Raw genomic sequence first — 25,728 nt, 5'->3', positions numbered from 1 at the left:
GACACGAAAAGCTACGAGGCAAAATCGGGAATGAAAATTTAAAAGCAGTGGGCATTTCCCGGACGCGTTCACTGGTTTAGAGAAGCTGAAACCATTCTGTACATCTTAAAATTCCGGAGAGGTCCATTGAGAGAACTGCAGTATCTCTCCAGTAATGCATAGTGTAGATTATCGGACGCCGAAGCAGTGAGATGCTTTCAGCAAAAGAAATGACACCACAACAAATCATGCAGCAGTCAAGCAACAATTTGTGCCACTTGGTACTCGCAATTGACTCATTTCCGATAAAAGTGGTTAATAACAAGACATAATGTGATAATTCATTTAGTTCGGGAGCAGAAGATAAAAAGAAAATTTAGGAGGACAATTTTGTTTGATTCTTTTTTCATTTGGAAAGAAAAAGAGGATTTTTATTTTTATTTTTTTTTCCAGGACAAAAAGTGTGTTGCATGGAAATATGTGTTTCATTGTAATCCATTGTATATTTTTTCTTATCATGGAATTAATACCGATTTTAAAAGGACAGACCACACAAGTATCCATATATCTTATAATGCCTGACCGAGCCAAACTGAACAGAAATCTTAAAAGCACATTTTCCGAAGCAGTTTTTACAGTGGGAACAAGGGTATTTAGGAAGTCTCCCATATTTTCAAATTTAAGGATAAAGCGACACGATACTATTATAGACAAGGAAAACCCTCATGAAATTTTGGATATGTTTTGTGAAACTATATTCCAGTCGCATGTGAATACTATTTTGTATTTTCAATTACATCCAACGAAGGATCCAACACCTAAGTTTATCATAAATATGGCGGAATACTTAAAAATACCGGTCATTTCCTGGGATCCACAATATCCAGGCGCTCTGCAGGTAGGTTTGTTGTTCTGATAAAAGTTCATGGATTTTGACAATTGAAACTTTAACTAAATATGTTGAATGTCTTTTAATTTTAAGTGTCATTTGGAAGCCTTTAATTAGCTGGTTCATTAAGGAAAGCAGACAATTCCAGGGTTCTAATCCCACATAACAATTAATGAGTGTCCTTAAAGTGAATAGAATACCAGTAACTTGACTTCTTGTACATTCGCATTGACCATCAAGAAATGATATGAATAAATAAACATTATTACTCCAACTTGTGCATTCAGCTTCCCTATCTAGTCATGAGATGCAGTGTAACAGCAAGGATAGATATCGACCATATTGGATTTCAGAATAAGGGGGTGGGGAAATTAACCTTTTTTTTTTAAATAATCTAAATCCTCATTTTGTCATCAAGGAGTTCATGTTTTTATAAAACCTCGACTCTTTTTGTCGTGATTTAAAGAAAATTCTTAAGGAATACTTGAAAATTTTTTGGGAGAATTTTAACAAATCATTATGCAATGCTCACAAAATTGCAAAAGCAACTAAAGCATCCTTAGCACATAAAAAAGGGCAACTCTAGAAAATTGTATGCTTATGGTTATGTTCTCTCCATAAAGATTTCCCTGACTTCTAACCTTGTAAGTCTGACATTTCAAATTTGCAACATGTACGTTTTACTGGAACAACCATGTACATGTAATTGGTAGACAGCTGTCGTTATTTCAGGAAATATTTGACAAAAAGTTTTCAAATGACTGTTCTCCAATTACAGTATAATGTAAATTGTTATCGGGATGCCAGACAAATGTGTCAGTGTAACATGTGTTCCGTTTGTTAAGACACCATCTGTAAAATAAACATCAAAAAACCACATCAATGGCTCGTAAAAAAGTGACAAAAATATTGTCTCTGGTTATTCGACTCTATATTAATTGATTTAGAAAAATAATGTTTCCTCCTATTATAGCGTTTCTAAACTCACATAAAGAATGTCTAACTAGTCAAGGTCTTCCGTTTTGAGAAGTCTGAAACTGACATTGGCTGAAAGGACTTTTAACTGTTGGTGCTTGCAAAGATAGCAGAAAAAAAATCCCCCTTTCAATGCTAATGGTATTTTACTCTATGATATCTTGTATGTAAATCAAATAGCTTTACAAAATCGTTCAAATGTAAACAGTTTAAGTTGCCATTTTTTCGTCAATTATATGCAAAATTTTAAACATGTAATGGCTTACAAATTAAAAGAAAAGAATTATTTATTTTAAGAAAAACAAACAGTTTTGAGTATTGCTGATTCCATAAAATCATACAGTCGATCTTTATAAATTGCTTTAATGGTTATAACAATATTCCTCTGGTCTATGTTCGAGCAATTTCTCAGACGATGCAGTCTATCGTCAAATAGGTTAATACTACAAGGAGTGTAACATAAAGGTCAACATTATATTTTGATTCAAGAATATCGATAATCTCTTTAAAAGTCAACATTACATTTTGGAATTTCTATTGTCTATACAATGGCATTATCTGTAAATAATCTGACTTATGTTTTTTTTTTATTTACAATAAAAAATTGATTAAGCCATTATGTTTACACTGAATCGTCTTTAGATTTTCAATTTCTCCGCTCATAGCAAAGGGTACACACTGTGACGGGTAGGCAGGGGATGCTTATTCTTACATGGCACCTGATCCCACCTTTGTTTTAGAGGTTCGTGTTTGCTTTTCTCATAATTTGTTTTTTAGAAGGATTTTTGAGAATGGACCATAGTAATGGAAAAAAAATCAAACAAAATAGATGTACAAAATCAAAAAAGGTATAGCAAAAATTTTTGTTTAGCGGAAGTTCTAAAAAATAAAAACGTGAAATTATTCATAACCAGAAATTATATACAAATCTAAACAACCTTCATTTTTTTATGTTCATATTTTGCTTGCGCCCTCAAGATCTTGCAACTACTTTAGTGTACGTTTATCTGCATGTATGGCTACTCATTTCCCTCTCCTCCAACTATGAACCTTTAAGATGTTGCCCCTTAAAAAAAACTCTACGGTAGTTAAAATGACAACAAACAGCAGCACAATAACATCAATTTAATCGAAATCAGATTCCTTAGATCTGCGCCTTTTCACTTTGTAAATATGAAGTTTTTAAAATGTACATTTTCAGCATAAGCAAGATTCTACTGTTCTTCAAATGGCACCGACCATATATCACCAATGTTCTATGATGCTTGGAATTTTGAAGAGGTTTAATTGGACTAATTTCGCCATCGTGTCAACAACGACGTTTAATTACTTGGAATTTACTGGATCCATTGACATTCTCATCAAGGAACACAACACTAAGGTTAAATTCGATAGAAAACGCAGGTAAATCTATATGATATTTTAATACAAACTTCTCTACACTAAATTCTATTGTATTTCATTAAGAAGAAATCCTCAGAATTTGAATTTTTAAAAAATTTCTTAGATAGTAAGATTTTCAAACTTTTAAGTTAAATTGAAATCATTAAATGCAATTCAAGCCGATTTGTTTGAAGGAGACGATCTTGTTGATTATTAGTTACCTACTTATGAAACCAAAGAGGACTATTTTATCTGTGTGTCTGTTTGTCTGTCCATCTGTCCTTCCTGAATGACACTCTGTCCCACAGGGTTTTCTGTACTTTTTCCTAAATGCTTGCAGGTAATGAACTGATATTTCGTGAGTGTGTTGAGTTACAGATCGAGTTTTCCTTTTGCTTAAATAACACAAATCGTTTGTGAGTTTACCCATACAAACAAAGATACATGGCGGGTTCCAGTAAATGTTCAACCAAGCCTCTTTCTTTACTCATCACTAAGATATTAACAGTAATGATGGAGAAATTTCAAAAGTACTGTGCAACAATATTTGAGAGGTGGTGTAAATCAGATGTGGATGCTTAAAAATTTCAAGGAACTTTTGGAAAATTTCAAATCACAAGACTTTATTAAAATCAACTTACGACTTTTCAACTTTATACACAACTATTCCCCACGATAAATTAAAGTCCAGGCTTTTCGATATCATTGACAGCTGCTTTTTTCAATAAAAATGGAACTCATAAATTTACTTACTTGGTCATTAGTCATTTGCAAAATTATTTTGTTAAAACACATTCTGATTGTTCACAAAAGTACTCAGAAGTTGACATTAAAAGGAGATCAGGTTTTCCATTAATCTGTTGGAATTCCCATTGTTGGTATCAATTGTGCCCCGTTATTAGCAGACCTATTTTTGTATTCATATAAGGCAAAGTTTGTCCCAAATCTGAAATCCGAAAAAAGAAAACACTTGCTGTGTTTTCAAATCGAACTCAGATCTGTTTCATATTTGGATATATTACAAAACGCTAATGGTAATCTAACAACCAAGCTTTATGATAAACGTGATGAATTTAACTTTTCAATCGTCAACTTCCCTTTCTAATGCAGCAATATACCTTCCTCACCTGCATAAAGGGAGTTTATGTCTCTCACTTGATTCGATACGCGAGTGCATGCTCTACGTATGTACAATATCTAAACGAGGTAAATTATTGACAAACTAGTTGATGAAACAAGAATATCAGCAGTCTCGTTTAAAGTCATCATTTCTTAAGTGCTATGGTCGATACGCTGACCTTGTCAGCAAATACAATTTATCACTGAGTCAAATGCTGACTAACGTTTTTCATATAATAGTTGTTAGTCCACTATATATACACTGAGTTGTCGGTGGAATTTTTCGCTATTTCCCGATCAAGACAAGGAGGACATGACGGGTGTGACCGGTCGGCAGAGGATGCTCATTTCTCCATGACACCTGATCTAATCTCTAATGTTTTGGAGGCCCGTGTTTGCTCTGCTCCTGTTTTGTATTGTTAAATAGACTTTTTGTCTTCAATGCTATTTGTTATCGCCATATATTTCAAATTAATATTGCTGGTTCCCAAAAAATGACCAAACAACAATTAAAGATTCGACCAACAATAAAGCACAACCATTTTTTCCCATAAAAACAAGCATTCTGAAAGTATTGCAACGAAATGCAAATTTGCTTGGACTGTTACTCATCAAAATACACTCTGCTTAATATCTGCAAGCATCTAGAAAAAACGTGCGGAAAATCTAGTGGGACAGTCATATTGATGGAGAGATGGACGGACAGACACACAGAGAGACGGGGAGACGAGGTCCTACCTGTTTTACTAGTAGGGGACTAAAATGATTGTGTACGAGGGTTGCACCAACCTTTTAATATTTCTGTTCATAGTTGAGAACCAGCAATATTAAATTTGTAAATTTGTGTTTTGGCGATGTAAACGCTTCTCTGTACAGTTAATTTTGTTCCTGGAAATCTCGATACCATCACTGGGCTTTTGAGTCGTTTTATCTTCTACATAATGAAATCAGATTATCTCCCCTGGGACAGCTCCTGTCACCCTTGTTTAGGATCAAACCCACACTCCCGGGGAGAGCCAGTATTTCAAAAAAAGAAATCAATCTAAGTCTTGGCAATGTCATTGGTGTTAATAAAAACTAAGAGTCCTGACATTTTCTGATCGATTGTCAACAACTAGCATGAGGGTGTCATAAAAATAAATATGTTTTACACCCACACCGTCATTGTATTCACTTACACTAATTCTGGTATAATAAATATAAGCATCGTGTATAATGAAATGATTCCAGATTTTCTGAAACACTTTGGACTTCTGTCAGAATCTATTTGTCTCCTTGTGTTTCAAGTTTTTCATGAATAGGTCATGATACTCCCAAATCTGTGCATAACACCTTCCTTGTCATCTGAAGTTCTTTCGTTCCCTCTTCTACAGCCATTTTAATTTGTCTGACATGAACTCTCCAGTATACAGTACGCTAGGTTTAATGCCTGACTGCAAAGTTGTGCTTCGTAACCACAAAAATTTTACAGGATGTTGGAACAACATGGACTTTTTAATCTAAGATAGTTGGAGGCTACATGTCATTTTCAGCAATATATTGTATTTTGTGTATTACAACATTATAAAATCCTTGCATTAAGCATTAACTTTTGGGGTTGAGGCAAATTTAGCAAAATATTGAGTAATACTCCCAGCTTCCATTGCATATTAATGATTTTTTTCTTCAGTACTGTTAAAACTCTTACAGGAGATTTCATGTTATAAAAGAATAACAATCAATCACTTATCACAATCATACTAGTGTATGAAATAAACAGAGTTGAAACAATGTCACGAACGTTGTTTTATAAAAGATCAAATTTAGGGTTCAAGTTACATTAAACATGTTGTGTGTTTTTTTCCAGCGTTCTGTAATGTCCTACAAAGAAATCAATCGGAAGTATATAGTTTATGGCAAACAGACAATATATTAATTTAAAAAATAATCCACATGTATGTTGTGACAGTCTTCCTTCTCCGTATACTTCGCGGTTTTAAACAATACCTGTTTTCATATAGAGTAAATCATTGCTGTGTTTTGAAAGCTAAAATCTTGAATGCAAAAGACAGTCTTCTCGTATTTTAAATTTTGAATTCTAGAGTTCCCATGAGTACCAACTGCACCCCGTTTTCAGCAGATTTATATTTGTATTCATATGAAGAAGAAAATTTAAAACTTTATACTTGGAAAATAGAAAACGCTGGCACCTTCAACTCAACATTTAGATATGTCGACGACGTATTATTAATTAACAATAGTTTTTTCAATTCATATGTCGATTAAATATATCCTAGTGACCTTGAATAAGAGATATCACAGAATCTGAGACGTCTTTTTAATATTTGGATATTTTACTAGAACAAAACGTTATTGTTAACCTATCAACAAATTTTTATGATAAAAGGTAATGCCTTTAATTTTGTTTATCCCTAAATTCCCTTACTCATGAAGCAATATACCCTTAATTGTAACATGGATAAAGAGAACCAATGTCTCCCAGTTGATTCGATACGCAAGAGCATGTCATACGTATGAACAATTTGTATAACGAGGCAAACCATCGACAAACTAGTTGATAAAACAAGATTATCGACAGACTCGATTGAAATTGCTATGGTCGATCTTGTTAGAAAACAATCCATTATAAGTCGAATGCTGACTGACGTTTTTCAAACTAATTGCTACGCCAATATTTACACACTGAATTGTCAACGGATTTTCCGTTTTCCGGATCCTGATAAGAAGCACACGGTGGGTGTGACCGGTCGAAAGGGGATGCATACTCCTCTATGGGAACTGAGTTCACATTCGATGTTTTTAGAGCACCCCTGATTTATATTCTTTCAATGAGTTTTTGAGCTCGATTACTCAGACGACGACAATTTCTCTAGGGATTAAAGCATTGAACCATTAGTTCGGTGACATATTCGAGAGAACATACAGTATATCCGAAATCAAATCATTAGATTTAACATGGTTTATTTGTCTCTCACCGATTTGGAAGAAAGTAACAACCCAGACATATGTTCAAAATGTTTAAATTGCATTAATATACGCAACAAAACATTTTGGTCAGGCAAAAATATAGAAAAATCGAGTTAAGAAAATCAAATTATCATACGCCTTATCAATCCTCTACACAGAAGGCAGATTTATTGCGTAGCACCTCTTATTGGAGTCATCGAGTGCTTCTAAATTATCTAGAATGAAATACTGAGTATGTAGAGATAACAGACAGTATTCAAGCTCAAAGTCCATCAAACATTACAAAATAGGAGCGGAGGAAACACGGACCTCCAAAACATCAGAGGTGGGAATCAAGTGTCACTGAGGAGTGAGCATACCAGCCGACCTATTACACCCGCCATGTGCTCTTTATCTCCATTCAAAAGGGGTTTTTCATTGTTTCGTTATGAAATTTCAAATAATTCTTACTTTGTACAAGATATGGACAAAATAAAGTCTCCAAAGAATAATGAGCTTACAAACACTTCTTTATGATTTGAATTTCAGGGGCCAAGATTTTCTGGTGCTTTAGAGGTACTTGTTTGCTCTGTTCCTAATTTATATTTTGAAGTTGACTTTTGAGCTTAAATACTCTTCATGTATTTCTGGAAAAAGGATTTTGTAATTTTGGATAAAAGTCATGATTGTGATGCATATTTTAAATACCCTTTGAGAGTGAAATTCACAGATACTTCTGAATATCACATGTAATGACATGTAAAATAACCTGAGCCCGACTCTGCATATATTGATTCTAGAGATATAAACATATCAACTTTTTTGAAATTGCTGTCATGTATATTGTTTCCAGAATGGGTTATTAAAAATCTTCCCTCCTGGCCATGGATGATAAAAACAATACTTTCAAGATTGCATTAATAAAAAAACAGAATTTAAAGTGGATTTCGTAAAGTAAAGAATGCACACTTCATCTTGTCTTTACACAAATATCTCAGTTAATCTTGTATCTCTATATGCGTTCTTCGACAAGTAGGCAGAAAGAACCTAAAATAGCGTAATAGATAGCTTTATCAATAACTCATTCATCAACATGGCAAATTAACGACCTTGTCTTATGCTTTTTAATTTCTCATATGAGGTTAATGTATATTTGCTTGACTTGTCTTGCAGATTTAATCTTCTCTCATCCATAGTTGTTAATCTCCGGCCATCGGACAATGACACAGTGATCAAAACCAAATCCAGACAGGCCTTATTAAAAGAGAATAATCCGGAGAATAGAGTCTTCCTTATCCATGTTAGGTAGGCATCGATTACTTTGCTATGTTCTGTAAAATAGAAGTTTCACGCTGTATTAGTATTTGTGTTTTATTATAAAAGACTGAATAAAGGTCTAAGATATAATGAGTGAATCCCATTGTTATTTGCAATTGCACATAATTCCCTATTAAGTAGTGTTTTTTATGTGGAGTGATAATTGCCTATTAAGTGGTTTCATTTGTTACAAATACAGTAGCTCTATCTTGAAGGAATCTTAAAGTTTTTTTTATGAATTTGACGACGTTCGATCCTGATATATTTTTAGTTTTTACATATATAGCTTAATTAAAATTCAATTTAAAAAAATGGGGGTCAATACACTTCTTTTGGCGCTACAGTACATTTAATATGACCTTTTTTGCACTGAAAATTGTGTCTTATTTAAAAATTAAATTTTTGACGTTTTCCCTCCAATATTTTTATCCAATTAAAGCATGAAACAAAATGAACTCTTAGTTTGTTTAAAAAAAATACACTTTAAAATTGTGACTAAGAAAAAATTTCAAATTGCTTTGCATAATCAATTATTTGACCTTTCTGCACTAATAAAAAGTGATTTTTCCGGCATTGAAAATTAATAAGCAAGAAAATTATTTTAAAGTCTTAAGCTTTTTCTGATTTTAAGCAAATAGGTCAAAGATATCTTGAATATTTAGAAAAGAACATCAAACGTGGGGGTATATGATGTAAATTTTCAGATATTACTAAAAAAGTGTCCATTTTACGTTAAAATTGACTAAATTTTTTCCCGGGTTTTCAGAATATATTTACTATATTTGTCACACTTTGTTGAAAGAATTCATAAGAAATAATTTAATAGGTATTTCAGAACCAGCATAACACATTTCACTGCAAAAACAGCTTTGTGTGCAACCAGCATGGAACAATAAGAATCCAAAATTAAAAGTACATACTGTTATCGTTCAAGAGGGGAAAAACTGATCACTTTCGTCTTAAAAAAAAACCTTCCACCACTTTTTTGGAAAAAGGATAATACAATTTTTAATTTTATCAAATATATTTGTAAGTGATGTTTTGTAGCAATATGACAAAATTTCAAAGTGTTATTTTAACATAATGTGAAAGATTATCAGAAGTGCAGCAAAACTCCCATGCCTGTTTTAAGATAGAAAGAGAATATAAACCATTCTGAAAAGGCTTAAAACTAATTATTTTCTTCAAATAGACTTCTGATATACATGGTAATTGTTTTCAATCTCACATTCTCTAAGTTATGAGGCCCATTTGTTAAAAAAAAAAACAGGCATGGAAAAAATCAAAGAAAATGACACGAACAGTAAATTTCATATTTTGTAAATAAATTCTTCTTAGGTACATTTGTGCTTCACACTCGTAAAGCAAAACCTGTTTTGCTCGTTAAAAAATTCCATATTCAGATTTACTTGTAAAGCATTTACTTGACTATCCTGTATTTCTTTCTGGTTCACAACCATAATTTTCAAATGTGTTTCAAGTTCTAGGGAGGCAAAAGACATACTGGAAGTGGCAGAAGAACTGGGTCTAACGGGAAAAGAATACATTTGGATCATGTCTTCTTTCTGCTTAGGAAATATGGACTATTCCATGCCACCAAGGGCTTATCCGCTCGGAAGTTTAGGTGAGTTGTGTGTTGTACTTAACGAAACACATTTCCCTTTACATCTTCAATTTTAGTGTTAGATTTATTGGCTCTTAAATGTGTGACTTTGGAGATAATGAGTTTAAAAGTCTTAGATCAATAGAATCTTTATGAATCCTACCTGTAGTTTAGAAACTGTGAACTTGCAATGAACTTCCAATCCAGAATTCAATCTGAACGAATGTCCTAGAAGCAGACCAGCTTAAATTTTTCTTAAATTTATTGGTGGAGATAAATTCAAAATCAATTTTGCACATTTACCTATATTCCATTCCTTGAAATTTAGAACATGTTCTCAGAACTCGCTTGTTTTTCTCCTACATTGTATATATTTTTTATCGATAAAAGGTTTGACTTCAATTTTATTTTCTTTCCTTTTTGAAAAAGCTGTTCTAGTCTATGCTTGATGCTGGTATTTGTTTATAGCTATAGTATTTTAGTTAGCATTGTCCTTATTTGTTTTCTTCACTGCCATGGATATCATATGAATATTCTGTATTTACTAATTCTGACATATAGCATCCCAAAAGACTTGCCGAAGCTTGCATTCCCCAAAATTACAGTGCTGATCGTTAATCGAACCATAAAAGCTTGGTCCTTCTGCATACTGTACAGTGTACTGAGAAAGCTATCATAGTCGAATTCCAAGCAGTAATGCAGCTTTGATGAAAGTTAAAATCTGAATTTATATTCAGTTCATTCAGTCTGTTATGCAAGGCTTGTGCACTAATGCTCCGTATAAACGAAAAAGGAATATTTCCAAGTTCATATCCATGTCTTGGTATGTATTTACAATGCAGTAAAACTGATTGGAATGAATGAATAATCGTTATACATACCAAACACTGATGCCCCATGTTGCAGCTCATGATGAGGAAGGTTAATATTTCACGAGGGCAAATCAAGGTGCCAAGGTTGACAAAAACAAATCAAATTTGATAGTATCAAATAGAAGGTCTTGTAACAAGAAAACGTGTGAAATTTGACAGCACTAGCAAGAAGAAAAGGTTTTGTCACCAAAAATACTAGTACACATTTGAAGCATGAAAACCATTTAAAAGTAATACCAACTGTTTTAGTGTGGTTAAATTTTTGCAAAAGTGGGTCAACCTCGAAGGACAAATATTTTGGTATTCTAAGAAAGGTCATGTCACAAGGAATACCGTGTGAAATATGAAAGCCGTAGCTCCAAATAATAGAAAGACATGGCCAAAATTATTTTTAAGAACAGGCAAATTAATGAAACATGTAGACAAACGAATGTACCTGATGAACAGGGAAAATTCCATCTGCCCTTGAATTTTCGATTACGGTAACATAAAAAGTTCCTTTCCAAAAATAAAAAGCGTACTTTGTTTATAAATGTACATAATAAAGGCCTGAAGATCGTATCTGTAAGTAAACCATGACAAAAAGTATTTCAACGTTGATGGACTATATTTACTATGAATAGGAAAATTCCTCAATGATTTATTATATGTACGTTAATTATTGGCGATTAAAAAATTGCACAAATTGTACATATTCTAGAAGAACTAACATTATGTAGCAATTGAATTGTACCCTGTAAAATCACGAGTTTTCGAGACAAAATAACGTCTACTTTCATCTTTATTTTGTCTCATCCTCAACTTTAAAATTCAATAAAGGGGATTTATATTAAATACTGGATGTGACATGCGCACTGAGCAAGAAGATCATCAGGGGAACCCAGAATGATTTCATCACGAATTGGTAATTCTTTTTTAGAGGGATTGAAATCTCCAGAGAGTGTACATTTTACCAGTATTTCTTCAAATTATCGACATTCTGACAAATTCTTTCACATAAACTCATGGAAAAGCGAAGAAACAAAATTATAAATAAGGATGCGCAAAGCTGGCATTTCTAGCTCCTATAGTCTTAACTAGTTAATTCTGGCATCCCCTTAGTGGGCTCAAGATTGATAAATAAAGTGTCTTACGTTTAAAGATTGTGTGTAAAGCTCTTTACATTATTTTTTGTTTCAATACATAATACTATTTGTGTATATAGATATATATCTTACTTGTTTAGATGTTCAATTCATATTCCAAAGGGTATTTCTTACTTTGTCTCATGGTATATTTCTTTCAATTTTTCATAATTTTTAAGCTGTCTGTTCTAATAATTTTATCGATTATCTTTTAAAAAGAAAATGATGAATTCAAATTCAAGATTGTGTATCTCTATGACCATTTGCATTTTTCTAGCCTTGACAATGGCCATTTAAACAAACATTGCTGTTACAAATTACATAATGTTTTGCAGGCGTTACATACTCCAGCATTTCGAAGGATGGATTTGAAGATCAGCTGATAGACGATGCACTGAAGACTTCGGTCAGACTTTGGGTTGAGACTCTTAAGAAAACGTTTATAAACAAGGATCAATATAAGATATCTCCCAATTTTTCCTGCAACTCTCAACAGCCACTCCAACAATGGCTGGATGGAGAAAAGTTCTATCGGTGAGATAGCTGCCATAATTTGAATGGCAAATTATCCTTGGTCGCATTCAGGGGTTAAGCAATGTATTTGTCAACTAATTTGCCGGGCTATCTGATTTTTTGAATTATATATTAAGAAGTCTATTATATTAAGCGGGGAAGCTGTGAATAAGAGATAACTATCTTTAGTTTGCTTCTTTTAAGAGGGCAGAAACCAATTTCTCACAGTAATATATTTTCTTGCTGTTAAATTGGTTATCAAACAGAGTGATTTTTATTACTTTCGGTAAGGAACAAGTGCACAGATTTTGAATGCAATGAAAATTGCATCCTTCAAACCAGCTTCAGAAGATTGAAATTATGCTTCAAAATGATGACAACATAGCAATTTCTATGATAGATTTCTACGATGTTTTAGATTCCGAAATATATATATAATCTACTACCCAGCAATCTCTGGATTTTTTTTAGTGTTATTGCTAATAACTTCAATATCTGAGACATTTATTGAAATGTCCCTAATAGATATGTACGGTCAACTTACTGAATATTTTCTTATTTTATAAAAATATCAAATAAGGATATATGCATCTTAGTTAAAAATGAGTAAATTATTCTCCGTATAATTTTAAGGTTTTAATAATCTTTGTGGAACTCTTATATGCTTACAAATGCTGTACACCTCCTCTAAATCACATTCTAAGGAAATAATAGCTAAAACACTATTTTTGTAAAATTTTGATCATTTGATGCAGCCTAAAACTCATATTTATTTTTAGAGTGATGAGAAGTGTTCGATTGGATAGGCCCACGCCTATTCAATTCAGCAACAACGGTGTGAACCAGCTTGTAAAATTAAGGATAGTGAATATTCAGCAGATGACCGAAAATCATAGAACTTCAAGAGTCTGGAAAGAGGTAAGGATTTCACAGCCCAATGATTCGCAATAAATAAAAAAGGTAAAGAATGCCCGTTTATCACAATCATTTTTAGTTGAGCAAGTGCAATTGGAAAACTATTTGAAGGGATAACTTTTAAAACAATATTATAGGAAAGAGAGCAATGCAATTAATTAAGTTTAATGCAACATTATTACAATGAACCCAACGCTAAAACGTTTAACAAAACATTATTACAATGAACCCAAAGCAATCAGCTATATCACACTCCTATAGGCTTTACCACAGCATATTATCGTAAACTCAATATTCATACTGCAGACTAGCCTATCATGAAACTTGAAAGAACTCATATCAAAGAGTTGAAGATTATAAACATATGTATAAAGTAATGATTACAACAAAGTTGTTGTGTTTGTTTTGCTGCCAAGATGGTTATGCTGCTTGCTTGATATGTCATATATGATCACGTGTATATGTTAATATTATTAAAATTCGTTCGTTACATGTTCACAAGCATTTGACTTTTTTATTGGTGAAATTTCATTGTTTTAGTGAGAGTTAAGTTGCTGTATTATTTTGTACTATATACTGTATAACAACCAATTTCAATCATCCGCTTATCAAATGCATATGTAAATGGTAACTTTCTCTGTCATTTTTGAAGGTAGGTAGATGGGTACCTATGGAATCTAATGTCACACACAAAGCAGAAATGACAGTTGAAATGTCGGGAATCACGTGGCCGGGAAATGCCGTGTTACCCCCGCTGGGAAGACCCGAGAAACGATTCATGAGGATTGTCACTTTAAAGGAAAAACCTTACGTGTTCTACCTGGACAAGGATGCTAATGGAAAATGTCCCCCACCTGCTGTGCCCTGTCGGCTGGTGAAGAAGATTAACCCGTGAGTTAAGGTTCTTTGTATTTATTTTATTATAGCGATTTTTTGCTTTGTTCTCTAGATTTTTTTTTTGAATTTTTTTTACTTTATTTAATCTAGAAGAAACATTAATCAATTGAAAGGTTCAGCGACTTCAAAATTTTAAAGCATTTTAACGTAGAATTTTTTTTGGCTATGGAAGAATATGTTCACTTTGTCAGCATAATGAAAATTATATGATAAAAAACACACGGAGGTGTGGCCGGTCAACAAGGGATGTTTACTTCTCCATTGCACGTGATCCTACTTCTGACGTTTTAGAGGTTTGTGTTTGCTCTACTTTCAATTTGTGTTCCTCCAGTGGACTTTTGGGCTTGATTATTGTTCGTTATCTTTACACTAAATGGTTCGCTGTCAGTCTTTGGACTGTGTTTTCAAAATAACAGTAAATTAATAATGTAATGCATATATATGTGGCATTTGCTTTGAGAGAAAAAACTTCAATACAGCAAATCCAGAATGTTTTAAATGAAATATATGGAGATAAGGAACAGTATTCAGGCTAAAAAGTCCAAAAAACAATACAAAATAGAAGCGGAGCAACACGGGCCTCAAAAACATCAGAGATGGGATCAGGTGCAATGTCATATATGTATGATAAGTACTTATGCAGAGTTGTTGTTGTGAACATATCTAAAGACAATATATGTCAACATGATTGGATATACATGTAAGTCCCAAAACCTTTTGGTATTCCTACATATTATTTACATAAATATCAGTTTTAAAAGCATATTCCTAGCTAAATATCTGCTCAATATTCATGATTCATGCATTCTCAGTTGATTCGCTATTTTTTTCCTTTTAAAAAAATAGTAGTATATTTACCTCTTATCAAGTATTCAAAATATTTACAAGTGAAAAAATATCTGTTACGACTTACGATAAACTAAATATTTCAACATCTCATTGACTCCATTTGCTCTGTCAACTCCAAGTTGATCAATATTTTTTTCTTTAGTTAAATACACTCTAAAAGATAAATTCATATAAAATATTTTGTTAAAAGATTTATAGTTGTAATATAACAATATGGAGATACAATCACAGTAATGTGATTGGCGATTTCTTTGATATTGGATCAGAAATAGTTTTGCGTGATATTACGTAATTTGATGTTTTCCAAATGATGAAATGTGGCTCTAAAGCCTTGCTCCAAACATATCAGAGGGAGAGTTTCGACATTGTTTACCCTACCTATACTGGATTCCTAAACTTCATAAAAATCTTATCATCACGAACATTGCAGCGTCCAGTACGAAACCCCAGAAGGCTCATTCGAGATTGTCCAGCAAATGCTCTTCTAAACCCCTATCTAAAAATATTCCTTACAAAATTTAACGCCCGTGAAGGTACAACGTCAGACGTAAATGTACTTTTCAACGCTTTAATATCGGGAAATGGTTTCAATCCCTATTGGATTTTCAAATACATGTTCTACAAAAAACTTTTTAAAAAATCAAAAATAACCTTTTCCTCGAAAGCCAGTACCACGAAGCCGTGTGACTTTTCTAAACTTTATAGAATCAATTCTTGTGATAAATTAAAAACTTTTTTTTTTAAATATCATAGAAAATTGCTTCTCAAATTGGAAATGTTCATCCCTTGTTCAAGTTTATTATTTTTGTTAAAAACTGTTTAATTCCAAAAGACTAATTGTGTTCCCTTATAAGTCGACACGTTTTATATGCCTAAAACGGGAAATTCATTTAAAAACTTCTAAACGAAAAGAAGAAAACTTGTAATTGTCGTAGCCTTCTGTGACCTATTGCTATCTGTTTTCGTCCGTCGTCGTTCGTCGTGCGTTAACATTTGAAGATTTTTAGCTTCTTCTCTGAAATCACTGAACCAATTTCAACCAAATTTGGCATATAGCATCTATGGATGAAGGGGAACAAAAATTGTGAATTTCATGGTCCCTGCCCCCCTGGGGCCTGGGGGTGGGGCAAAAACCACTAAAATTAGTGCAGTCTTTAAAAATCTACTTCTTTACTCCAGGACATCAAGCAGTCAAACTGTTGGTATGATTGTAATCAGCATTGAGTCCTCTACCAAAATTGTGAAATTCATGGCCCCCAGGGTCAGGGGTTCTAGTGCTAGGGCGGAGCTAAACAGGTTATATAGTGAAATGCATTATTACTTTGAAAATCTTCTTCTCTGCTCCTGGGCATTAAATAAGCTAACTAAGTACATAGTTATGTTGAATAAGATTGCCTCTTCCAAAATTGTGAACTTCATGGCCCCAGGGTCAGGGGTTCTGGTGTTAGGGCGGGGCTCTATTGATTATATAGTGAAAATGCATAAATTCTTTAAAAATCTCCTACTCTGCGCTTGGATATTTAACCAAAGAACTATGTACATAGTTATGATAAGGAAGGATGCTTCTTCCCAATTTGTGAATTTCATGGCCCCTGGGTCAGGGGTTCTGGTGTTAGGGCAGGGCTCAATTGGTTATATAGTGAAAATACATTAGTTCTTTGAAAATTTTCTTCTCTGCTCCTGGGTATAAAACAAACAAACTAAATACATAGTTATTATGACCGAGAATGCCTCTTCTAAAATTGTGAATTTCATAGCCCATGGGTGAGGGGTTCTTGTCTTAGGGCGGGGCTCTTTAATTGTTTATATAGTGAAAATACATTAATTCTTTAAAAAATCTTCTTGTCTTTTCCTGGGTATGAAATAGACTAACCAAGTACATGGTTATATTGAATAAGTCTACCTCTTCCAAAATTATGCATTTCATGGACCCAGGGTCAGGGGTTCTGGTGTTAGGGCGAGGCTCTGTTGATTATATAGTGAAAATGCATAAATTCTTTAAAAATCTTCTCCTATGCTCCTGGGTATAAAACCACTAAATTATGTACATTGTTATAATGAGGAAGGATGCTTCTTCCCAATTTGTGAATTTCATGACCCCTGGGTCAGGGGTTCTGGTGTTAGGGTGGGGCTCCATAATGATTATATTGTGAAAACGCATGAATTCTTTGGAAATATTTTCCTTTGCTCCTTGGTATAATGCCAATGATCTAAGTATATATACATGATGAAGAAAGATGCCTCTTCCAAAATGGTTAATTTCAGGGCCCCTGCATCTGATTAAATGAAATTTATAAAACTTCTAAAATTTTAAAATATGTGGCCCCAGGGTCAGTGGTTCCTTTGGGTTGGTGTGCACAACTGGTGGTTATAAAGTGGAAATGCATTTTCTCTCTGTTACTCTGATCTCCCTTTGGGTATTAAGTAACCAAATTTAGCATGCTAAATGTATAGTTATGATAAACAATGGTGCCTCTTTCAAAATTGTGAATTTCAAGGCATTTGGTTTAAAATAGTCAAACCAAATTCAGTTGTTGGAAAGTTGTTTCATGTTACTCAGGTGACCTATAAGGCTCGTGGGCCTCTTGTTCAAGTAAAATATCCAAATACGAAGCAGATGTGTCAGACTCTGTGGTATCTTTTAATCTCAAGCTAACCGTGATGTATCGTATCGACATAAGAACGAAAGTAATCATTGTTAATTGAGAATGCGTCGTCGATATATCGAAATGTTGAGTTGAAGGACATAGCAAGTGTTTTCTTCTTTTCACGCATAAGATTTTGCACAAATTCTGCTTCATATAAATACAAAAATAGGTCTGCTAAGTACTGGACGCAATTGGTACCCATGGGAATTCCAACAGATTGTTGGAAGACCTGGTCTCGGTAAACCACATAGAAATTGTCAATCAGAAACTCAAGCATCTTTTTAATGTCAACTTCAGAGTACTTGTGTGTACAATCAGAATGTTTCTTTAACAAAATAATTTTGCAGATGACCAGTGCCAAAGTAAGAATATTTATGAGTTACATTTTTATTGAAAAAGCAGCTGTCGATGGTATCTATATATAGTGGACTTCATTGGTACCTGACGTTCACAATGAATATTTGTTTGTCTGAAACGAATACTCCCAACAAAAAATATTTTTCAGTGAAAACAACAATACTCCACAAAACAACACGGTGTCCCGGTGCTGTGCTGGGCTATGTATCGATATCTTAAGGGTGCTTAGTTCAAAGATGCAGTTTGATTACGAATTGTACGAGGTTCCAGACCAAACATGGGGACTTCCAGATCAGGTTAGGAATCTTGTTTTTTATATTGGTTCATGTCTGAAAGACCATGACATGAAATGTAGATTTTAAGAGATTATTACATTAATAGATATTGATTTTTAGGACAAATGGTCTGGAGTTTTTGTCAAATTGTATAGAAAATATGATTCTTCACAAAATGTATTTTGTATTGAGAAACGCATTGGTTTTTTGAGACTTGATAGAGACTTCGAATAAATTTCATGGATCTAGAGGAGACGGAGAGAGTAATGAAATGCCGAAGTGTCAAAATTATTTAATTCGATAACTTAATTTCAAATCTAAACAATTCATTTGCAATCTCAAGTCGTTTGTAGTTTGATGAAATAAGGAATATAAAATGCATTTTTCACAAGGAAACGAAATGCAATGAATTGAATTAATAGTTAAACATGTTAAAGGAGCATAGAATCATAACTATTTTGTCTGGCTTCAGCAAACAGGGGAATGGAACGGGTTGATTAAGCAAATTCAGGATGGTTTGGCAGACATGGTTCTGACGTCATTGAAAATAACCCCAAAACGTAGCGAAGTTGTCGATTTCTCCATCCCCTTCCTGGAGACCGGCATCACTATAATGGTTTCCATCAGAAAGGGAAACATCTCACCTACGGCATTCCTAGGTTTGTTGTCTAATGCTTTCTTTGTTACAAAATTGATTTGAACAGCTATTCTCGAACACTTAAATTTGATTGAAAGAATTATATCACGCAATGAAAGGTAGTACATACTTGGTGTTTAAGATGAAGGCACCTTAACTGGATGTGATACTAGTTACTACATTTTTATGCATTTTGTAATATAAATTATAAGGCTTAAATGCATCTATTTATTGTGCGTTCTTCAAAATAATATCTACATTTAAACCTCTTTTTTTACAATTAGGTCTACATCTAAAGTAGTGACCAGTTCCCCTGAATCAATATATTACGCTAAAAGAAAATTATTTTTAAAATGTATAAACTATTATTTCAAATATATATTTTATCAAATCTAACAAAATGATTTTATACATAAATGATATAAACTTATAAATAATAATATTGAAATAGAATTCTCAGACGTTTAACTTACCTTTGCCATTACTTGCTGAATACACATTCCGCTCTTATTATATATACGGTACTCTGCATGAAAAATGTATAGAATAAATAATAATTATATAATTTTGTTTTTATAAAATGCACATATGGGTCTCAGAACAAAGGTCGTTCTAATCTTGTCGTTTCAGATACACACGGCAGTTTTTACTGGTTTTTTCTCTTACTTTTTACCTTACCTATAGTGGCCTTTTTCATATGGCTGCTAGAAATCTTTTCTCAATCCGAAGGATTGAAAACGAAAGTAAAAGGTACATCTTTTTTGCGTGCAAAATGGATGTATGTTTGTGTCTTCTCTCTATGTAGTTGTACTCACTGCTTTGAAAACATTTTTTTCTCTTGATTTCTTTAACTTTGCTTCACAATTTTTACCATTCTACAAAGGAAATGCTGTTCAATGTTCAATGCGTATTTTGACTGACAGAAATTTTACCATATATGGCTATTTATTATTATTTTAGGCATTGAATGAATTTTGAAAGTGAAAATAAAAGTTACAAAGATGTCCGAAACTAAAGTAAATTTAATCAATTAATCCATTGAGAAAACGGAACAGCATTTTCAAATCAACTTTTTAGGAGACTTCTTCTTTTACAAACAGTGTTCTGTGCCTATTCTGATTAATTCGATGTGTTTTATTCTACTTGCCTTCTTCCTTGGCTTTCAGAGCCGTACGATTATCCGTCATGGTGCGTCATTTTGGTGTTCAGTGTGCACGTGACCGGAGCCGCCATATTTATTTATGAATGGCTAAGCCCCCAAGGACTAAACAGGGGCGCCACTCCATTGAGAGGTAACGGAGAGGTAAATCTTCCTGTAAAAAAGATGAAGCACATCGTATTTCTTTATTTCTCTTCAACTTTCCAATCAATCTTTCCTCCTATTCTTCCGTCCGAATTTCCTTACTGAGTGTCCGAACAGTATTCATTTTAATTTTTTTAATTCAGTGGATGACAGAAAATATGATTGTGTTTGTTTCAAGAAATATAGCTTTGCAATACTAACACTATCCATTAGGACAAGAATAGGTTTATCCATCATTTTTTTCAATAAATGATTTAGGGAGTGATGTTCAGCAAGGTATTTTGGACGGCTTATTTCTTATTGACATTTTCTCGCACTAAAAATATAAATCTATTAGTGACTTTTATATCTTTATTATTTTAATTAATGTAATGTTATTTTAAATTCAAAGTAATGGTAAGAAATAATTTGGATTCATTTTAATTTTATTTTTAAATGTACTTCAAATTGAAAGTTATTAACCATTTAAAGATTTTACGAGCAAACTCGCATTCAAAATCTTCCTGGATTTTGATCTAGACGATAACCTAAAAAAAAGTTAGTATAAGTGATTGATGAACATAAAAAATGTTTCCTTTTTTATTGTTATAGAACACAGATTTTCCCTATTCCGATCTTTTTGGTTAATCTGGGCTATGCTCTTTGGTGCCTCCGTGTCCACAGACAACCCCCGAGGGGTTTCGAGTAGATTCCTTTCCAACGTGTGGGCTCTGTTCGCATTAGTCTTCTTGGCATCCTATACAGCAAATCTGGCCGCTTTCATGATCACGAAAGATGAATATTACAACTTGTCCGGAATAAAGGACTGGAGGGTATGCTTGTTTTTCTAATCTACGCAATCCGTTTTTTTTTTATTTTGCTGAAAACAGAGAAGTGATTTGAGAGGGAAAAAACTTTTCATCACTTCTAATGCTATATTGCTTTTGATTTTCAGAAAAAAAAAGTGTTTATGAACAATTAAATCGGTGCAGTGAACTGACAACACTTCATAATGAAGTGATTCAGCTCTATGAGAAATTGCAATTTCAAATCAATTTAGAAAATGTGCAATATGGTGAAACAGCAAGAGTACCCTGGAGCATAAATGTTAAAGACAGGAAATATTTTCAGCATTTGTAGGCAGAAAAATAAATTTAATTGTATAGTATGACGTAGGACTGAGTTTCAAAGTATCCAAAATTAAGTTTTGATTAAAAAATTAAGACAAACGAATTGTATATTAATGCGTTTTTTAATTCTTTTTTTCGCGATGCTTTACAAATTTAATGAAGGAAAATATCCTACCTTTCATTTTGATATCGAAATGAAACATATAAGCACTCGGTATATTGTCTTTTATAAACACTTGTTGAAAGAAAGAAAAGATTGCAATCTTTTTCTACAATGCGATTGAATAAAACAGAAGACCAAATTTAAAAAGCAGCATAACACACGATATAGAAAATACCGACCATATTAATGTTTTGCCGACCACTTTTTTGATTAGCAAAACTAGTAAGTTTTTCAAAGCCATTACCTTTGACTTTTAGCTGACCAATCCATACTTCATGAATCCTCCGTTCAAGTTTGCCACTATTCCTAATGGCAGCACAGAGGAAAACCTGAGGAAGAATCATTACAATATGTATAAATACATGCAACGTTACAACAGAGCAACGGTGGACGACGCAGTAAAGGCGCTGAAACAAGGGTAATTATTGTGTCCAGATTGCTGAAAGTGTTGGTTTTTTTTATAGAATTTTTCTTAACATTACTCGTTGCTTTTAATCGCTATTCCTCTCATGTGTACTTGGGAAAACAATCAAGATATGTTACAGCTTATGAATACATGCTTACTCAATGGTTGTACATGTATGTTGGTGATATCGGTATTACCAGATCTAATATTTAAGAAAATATGATTACCAACAAAAGTCACAGTACAAATTAAAAAATCTTGATAACATGTACCGGTAATAATTACTCTTTGCATAACTTACAAATAGTCATATTACCCCAGAATTGACAAGTACTTGTACTACAAATGTACACAAATCTACCACAAAATCAGGTAGTAAATGTTTCAAAGTTTAGTTTATACCATTAAGTTGATGGTGTATATTTATAGGAAGATCCAAGCCTTTATTTACGATGCCACACCTCTGGAGTATCATACGGGAAATGACGACAACTGCGAGCTGAAGACGGTTGGAGAGAAATACGCCATGACAGGTTACGGTCTTGCCGTACCTCAGAAAGCCAAATATCTAGAAGAAATCAACGAAGTCATTCTGGAACTTCAAGAAAACGGTAATCTTTCAGGAAAATCTCAGAACTTGGTATTTAATTATTAATTATGATTAAAATCGGTTTAAACATGAACAACTACTCTTATATGCAGGCGAACTAGAAAGATTAAGAAGATTCTGGTTGGCTGGTGCTTGTCACGTGAAGCGAAAACGAGGCCAATCCAGTCATACTATTGGTATTCCAAATTTCACCAGTGCTTTCATTTTGCTGGCGTCTGGTGTACTTCTTGGTGGTCTGGTGTTGTTATTGGAACATTTGTATTTCAAATTTGGTCGTCGATGTCTCCGGAAATACGACAAAAATATGTGCTGTTCACTTGTTAGCTTGGTAAGTGTAAAGCCCGTGGCAGCCATTTTAAAGATGGAGAGGATGGGACATTTTAACCAGATTTTATTAAAAATTGGAATTTAAAAGAAATAATCAATTTTTAAAAAAGAAAATCCATCCCCTATTTCCTCCAAGTACTACAATTCAGATTATTACGTGTTAAGAAAGATAATGTGACTAATGGGTAAAATAAATAAATACCCACCACTGGCCACCAAAGATTTTCTGCTTACAATGCACAAAGATCAAGTCAAAAAATTCGTGTTTGAAATGATTTATATTCGAGATTTATCATTTCAAGGACAGTCTTTTGTGTAAAAGACTTCACCTGATGCTCATGTTTGTGTTTGTTTTATTTTAGAGCATGGGCCGATCCCTAACCTTTGAACAGTCTGTTATGAAAGCCTTGGCTAGAGAGAAACACAAAGAATGCAAGAACCCTCGATGTGAACTTTTATTGTGGAAGGAAAAGCATCATCATGATTTATCTCTGCTTTACATAAACAAACTCAAAGACCAACTTCAGTAAGTAGACACCTGCACAATATATCGGGGAAAATATAGCTTAGCTCAGGTGCAGAATTCAAATATTTTGTAATTCATCAATTGTTTTGCAGGAGCTATGGAATAACACCAGAAGAGGACCCGATGAAACAACTAGAAATTTGTGATACTTTTGATAAACATAATGGATATCCAACTACGTGTCAATTTCTGCAAAGTCCATTCAAAAGTATAGAAAACAGACACGAATGCCATCAGTTAGACTCTTATGACAGTACGCCCGTCAGGTGGAAAAGGAGGTCCTTAAAGCGATCTCCGAGTTACACAAACGCTGTGGAAGTGCCCGTTCCCGAGATCTCAGAAAAACAAAAAGTGCGATTCAATGAAGGGAAATTTTATTACGAGGTAGACAACGAGGGTTCTGATCAGGAGATACTTTGATCCATTTCTGGATTGGGGTGTCATTGTGTGGGCTCCATTTTAATTGTGTACGTGTGTTTGACGTTTACCTTAGTTGTTAAGGTAACTTAAATGTTGACATCGCCTGTGCAGGTCCATTGCCCAGAGATTGTATTCTTTAGGCCAATTTAAGTCTTTTTTTAAAACAATAAAAATTTGTATTATTATTTGCAATACATTTGGAGGAAATTTTATAAAACCAGTCTAGGACAAAGGCGCAAATAATGCTGAAATAACCTACATTTGTATGATCCTATGTGAAAAGCAAAACCAAGACAGAGAACTGTTTTATTTTGCATTGATGTCATATTCATTATTCCGTTCTAAGTCTGCTTCATAAACTTACAAATATGAACAATTTCAAAACATGGAGATTTATGTCTGTTGTGAAGAAGAGAGTGCGTCGGTGTGAAAATGTTAATTGTTTGAATGCAGTACTAATGTATGATGGGTAAATAAATCATTGTACACATCTTTAGCATAATCATTGAGAAAAAAAACATGAAAAGTATTGTATAGTATCAAGATGACCGTTAAGGTTAATTGACTATTAGTATATCAAGTTCAAAGTAAACTATTGTGTCTCACCAACTGTCATTCCATTTTATTATATGAACTACATTTTCCAACAATGTCCTTTATCCATGAAAAATATACTATATCCAAAGACAAAAGATTTTGAAATTTCTTTGTTGATAAACATTAATTATGATAATAAAGATGACATTTCTCTTTTGTAAAAAGATTAAGTTTTAACTTTGTATCTAGTCGTTGTCGAATGTTCTTGTTTTTAGAAAACGGTTAATTTTATATGAACAATTTCTAAAACGAGGTAAATTATTGACGAACAAGTTGATGAAACAAGAATATCAGCAGTCTCGTTTAAAGTCATTATTCCGTAAGTTCTTTGGTCGATACAATGACCTTGTCACCAAATACAATTTATCATTGAGTCAAAATACTGACTGACGTTTTTCGTACTAATGTTGTTAGTCCATTATTTATACACTGAATTGGCGACGGATTTCTCCGTTATTTCCCGAACATGACAAGGAGCGTACAACGAGTGTGACCGGTCAGCAGGGGATGCTCACTCCTCCATGGCAAGTGATCCCACCTCCGATGTTTTCGAGGTCCGTGTTTGCTCTGCTCCTTTTTTGTATTGTTTTATGGACTTTGATATTGAATACTGTTCTGTATCTCCATATCATTCCTTCAAAGTATTTGAGGAATGTCAAGAAAAATTTCAAGAGAGTGTAAATGAATGTTATTTGTGTGTTAAAGCTCATAAATTATTTCAAATAAGTAAATGCCATGAAATAAAGAAATTCTATAATATGAACAAAAGCCATTCCGAACAACATATCTCAATAATTTTATCTTTAACTTCATATAATTATATTAATGCCATTAGAATGAGGTCAAGAAAAGTAAATTGTGGCTCTAATTAATTTAGAGTTCTTATCATTCAGTAATATATATTATTAGGTTAAAAAGGGGGATCTGACAGAAGAAATTCAGACTGTTATAATTAATAATAAGTTTACG

At 33.3% G+C, this 25,728-nt stretch overlaps 1 protein-coding gene across 2 annotated transcripts; it reads left to right on the top strand.

Moving 5' to 3' along the window:
* LOC134276419 (glutamate receptor ionotropic, NMDA 2B-like) lies at nucleotides 1–24,896 on the top strand. Of its 2 annotated transcripts, none has more exons than XM_062758673.1 (16): nucleotides 1–877; nucleotides 3,045–3,247; nucleotides 8,465–8,596; nucleotides 10,090–10,232; nucleotides 12,543–12,741; nucleotides 13,500–13,638; nucleotides 14,288–14,526; nucleotides 18,535–18,682; nucleotides 19,134–19,320; nucleotides 20,465–20,590; nucleotides 21,193–21,413; nucleotides 22,131–22,291; nucleotides 22,709–22,890; nucleotides 22,982–23,217; nucleotides 23,579–23,742; nucleotides 23,835–24,896. In XM_062758673.1, the coding sequence occupies exons 1-16, from the start codon at nucleotides 458–460 to the stop codon at nucleotides 24,160–24,162; spliced, it is 3,228 nt and encodes a 1,075-aa protein (XP_062614657.1). In that variant the 5' UTR covers nucleotides 1–457; the 3' UTR covers nucleotides 24,163–24,896. The 2 variants fall into 2 exon arrangements, with proteins under 2 accessions (XP_062614657.1, XP_062614658.1); XM_062758674.1 differs by lacking the exon at nucleotides 20,465–20,590 and adding an exon at nucleotides 19,929–20,048.
* The last annotated feature ends 832 nt before the right edge of the window (nucleotides 24,897–25,728 follow it).

The sequence above is a fragment of the Saccostrea cucullata genome, unplaced genomic scaffold (assembly GCF_032062105.1).
Source record: "Saccostrea cucullata isolate Sc308-1 unplaced genomic scaffold, CSIRO_AGI_Scuc_v1 ctg349, whole genome shotgun sequence".
In the NCBI taxonomy this organism is placed as follows: Eukaryota; Metazoa; Mollusca; class Bivalvia; order Ostreida; family Ostreidae; genus Saccostrea; species Saccostrea cuccullata.
This window is presented reverse-complemented; position numbering and strand designations above follow the sequence as displayed.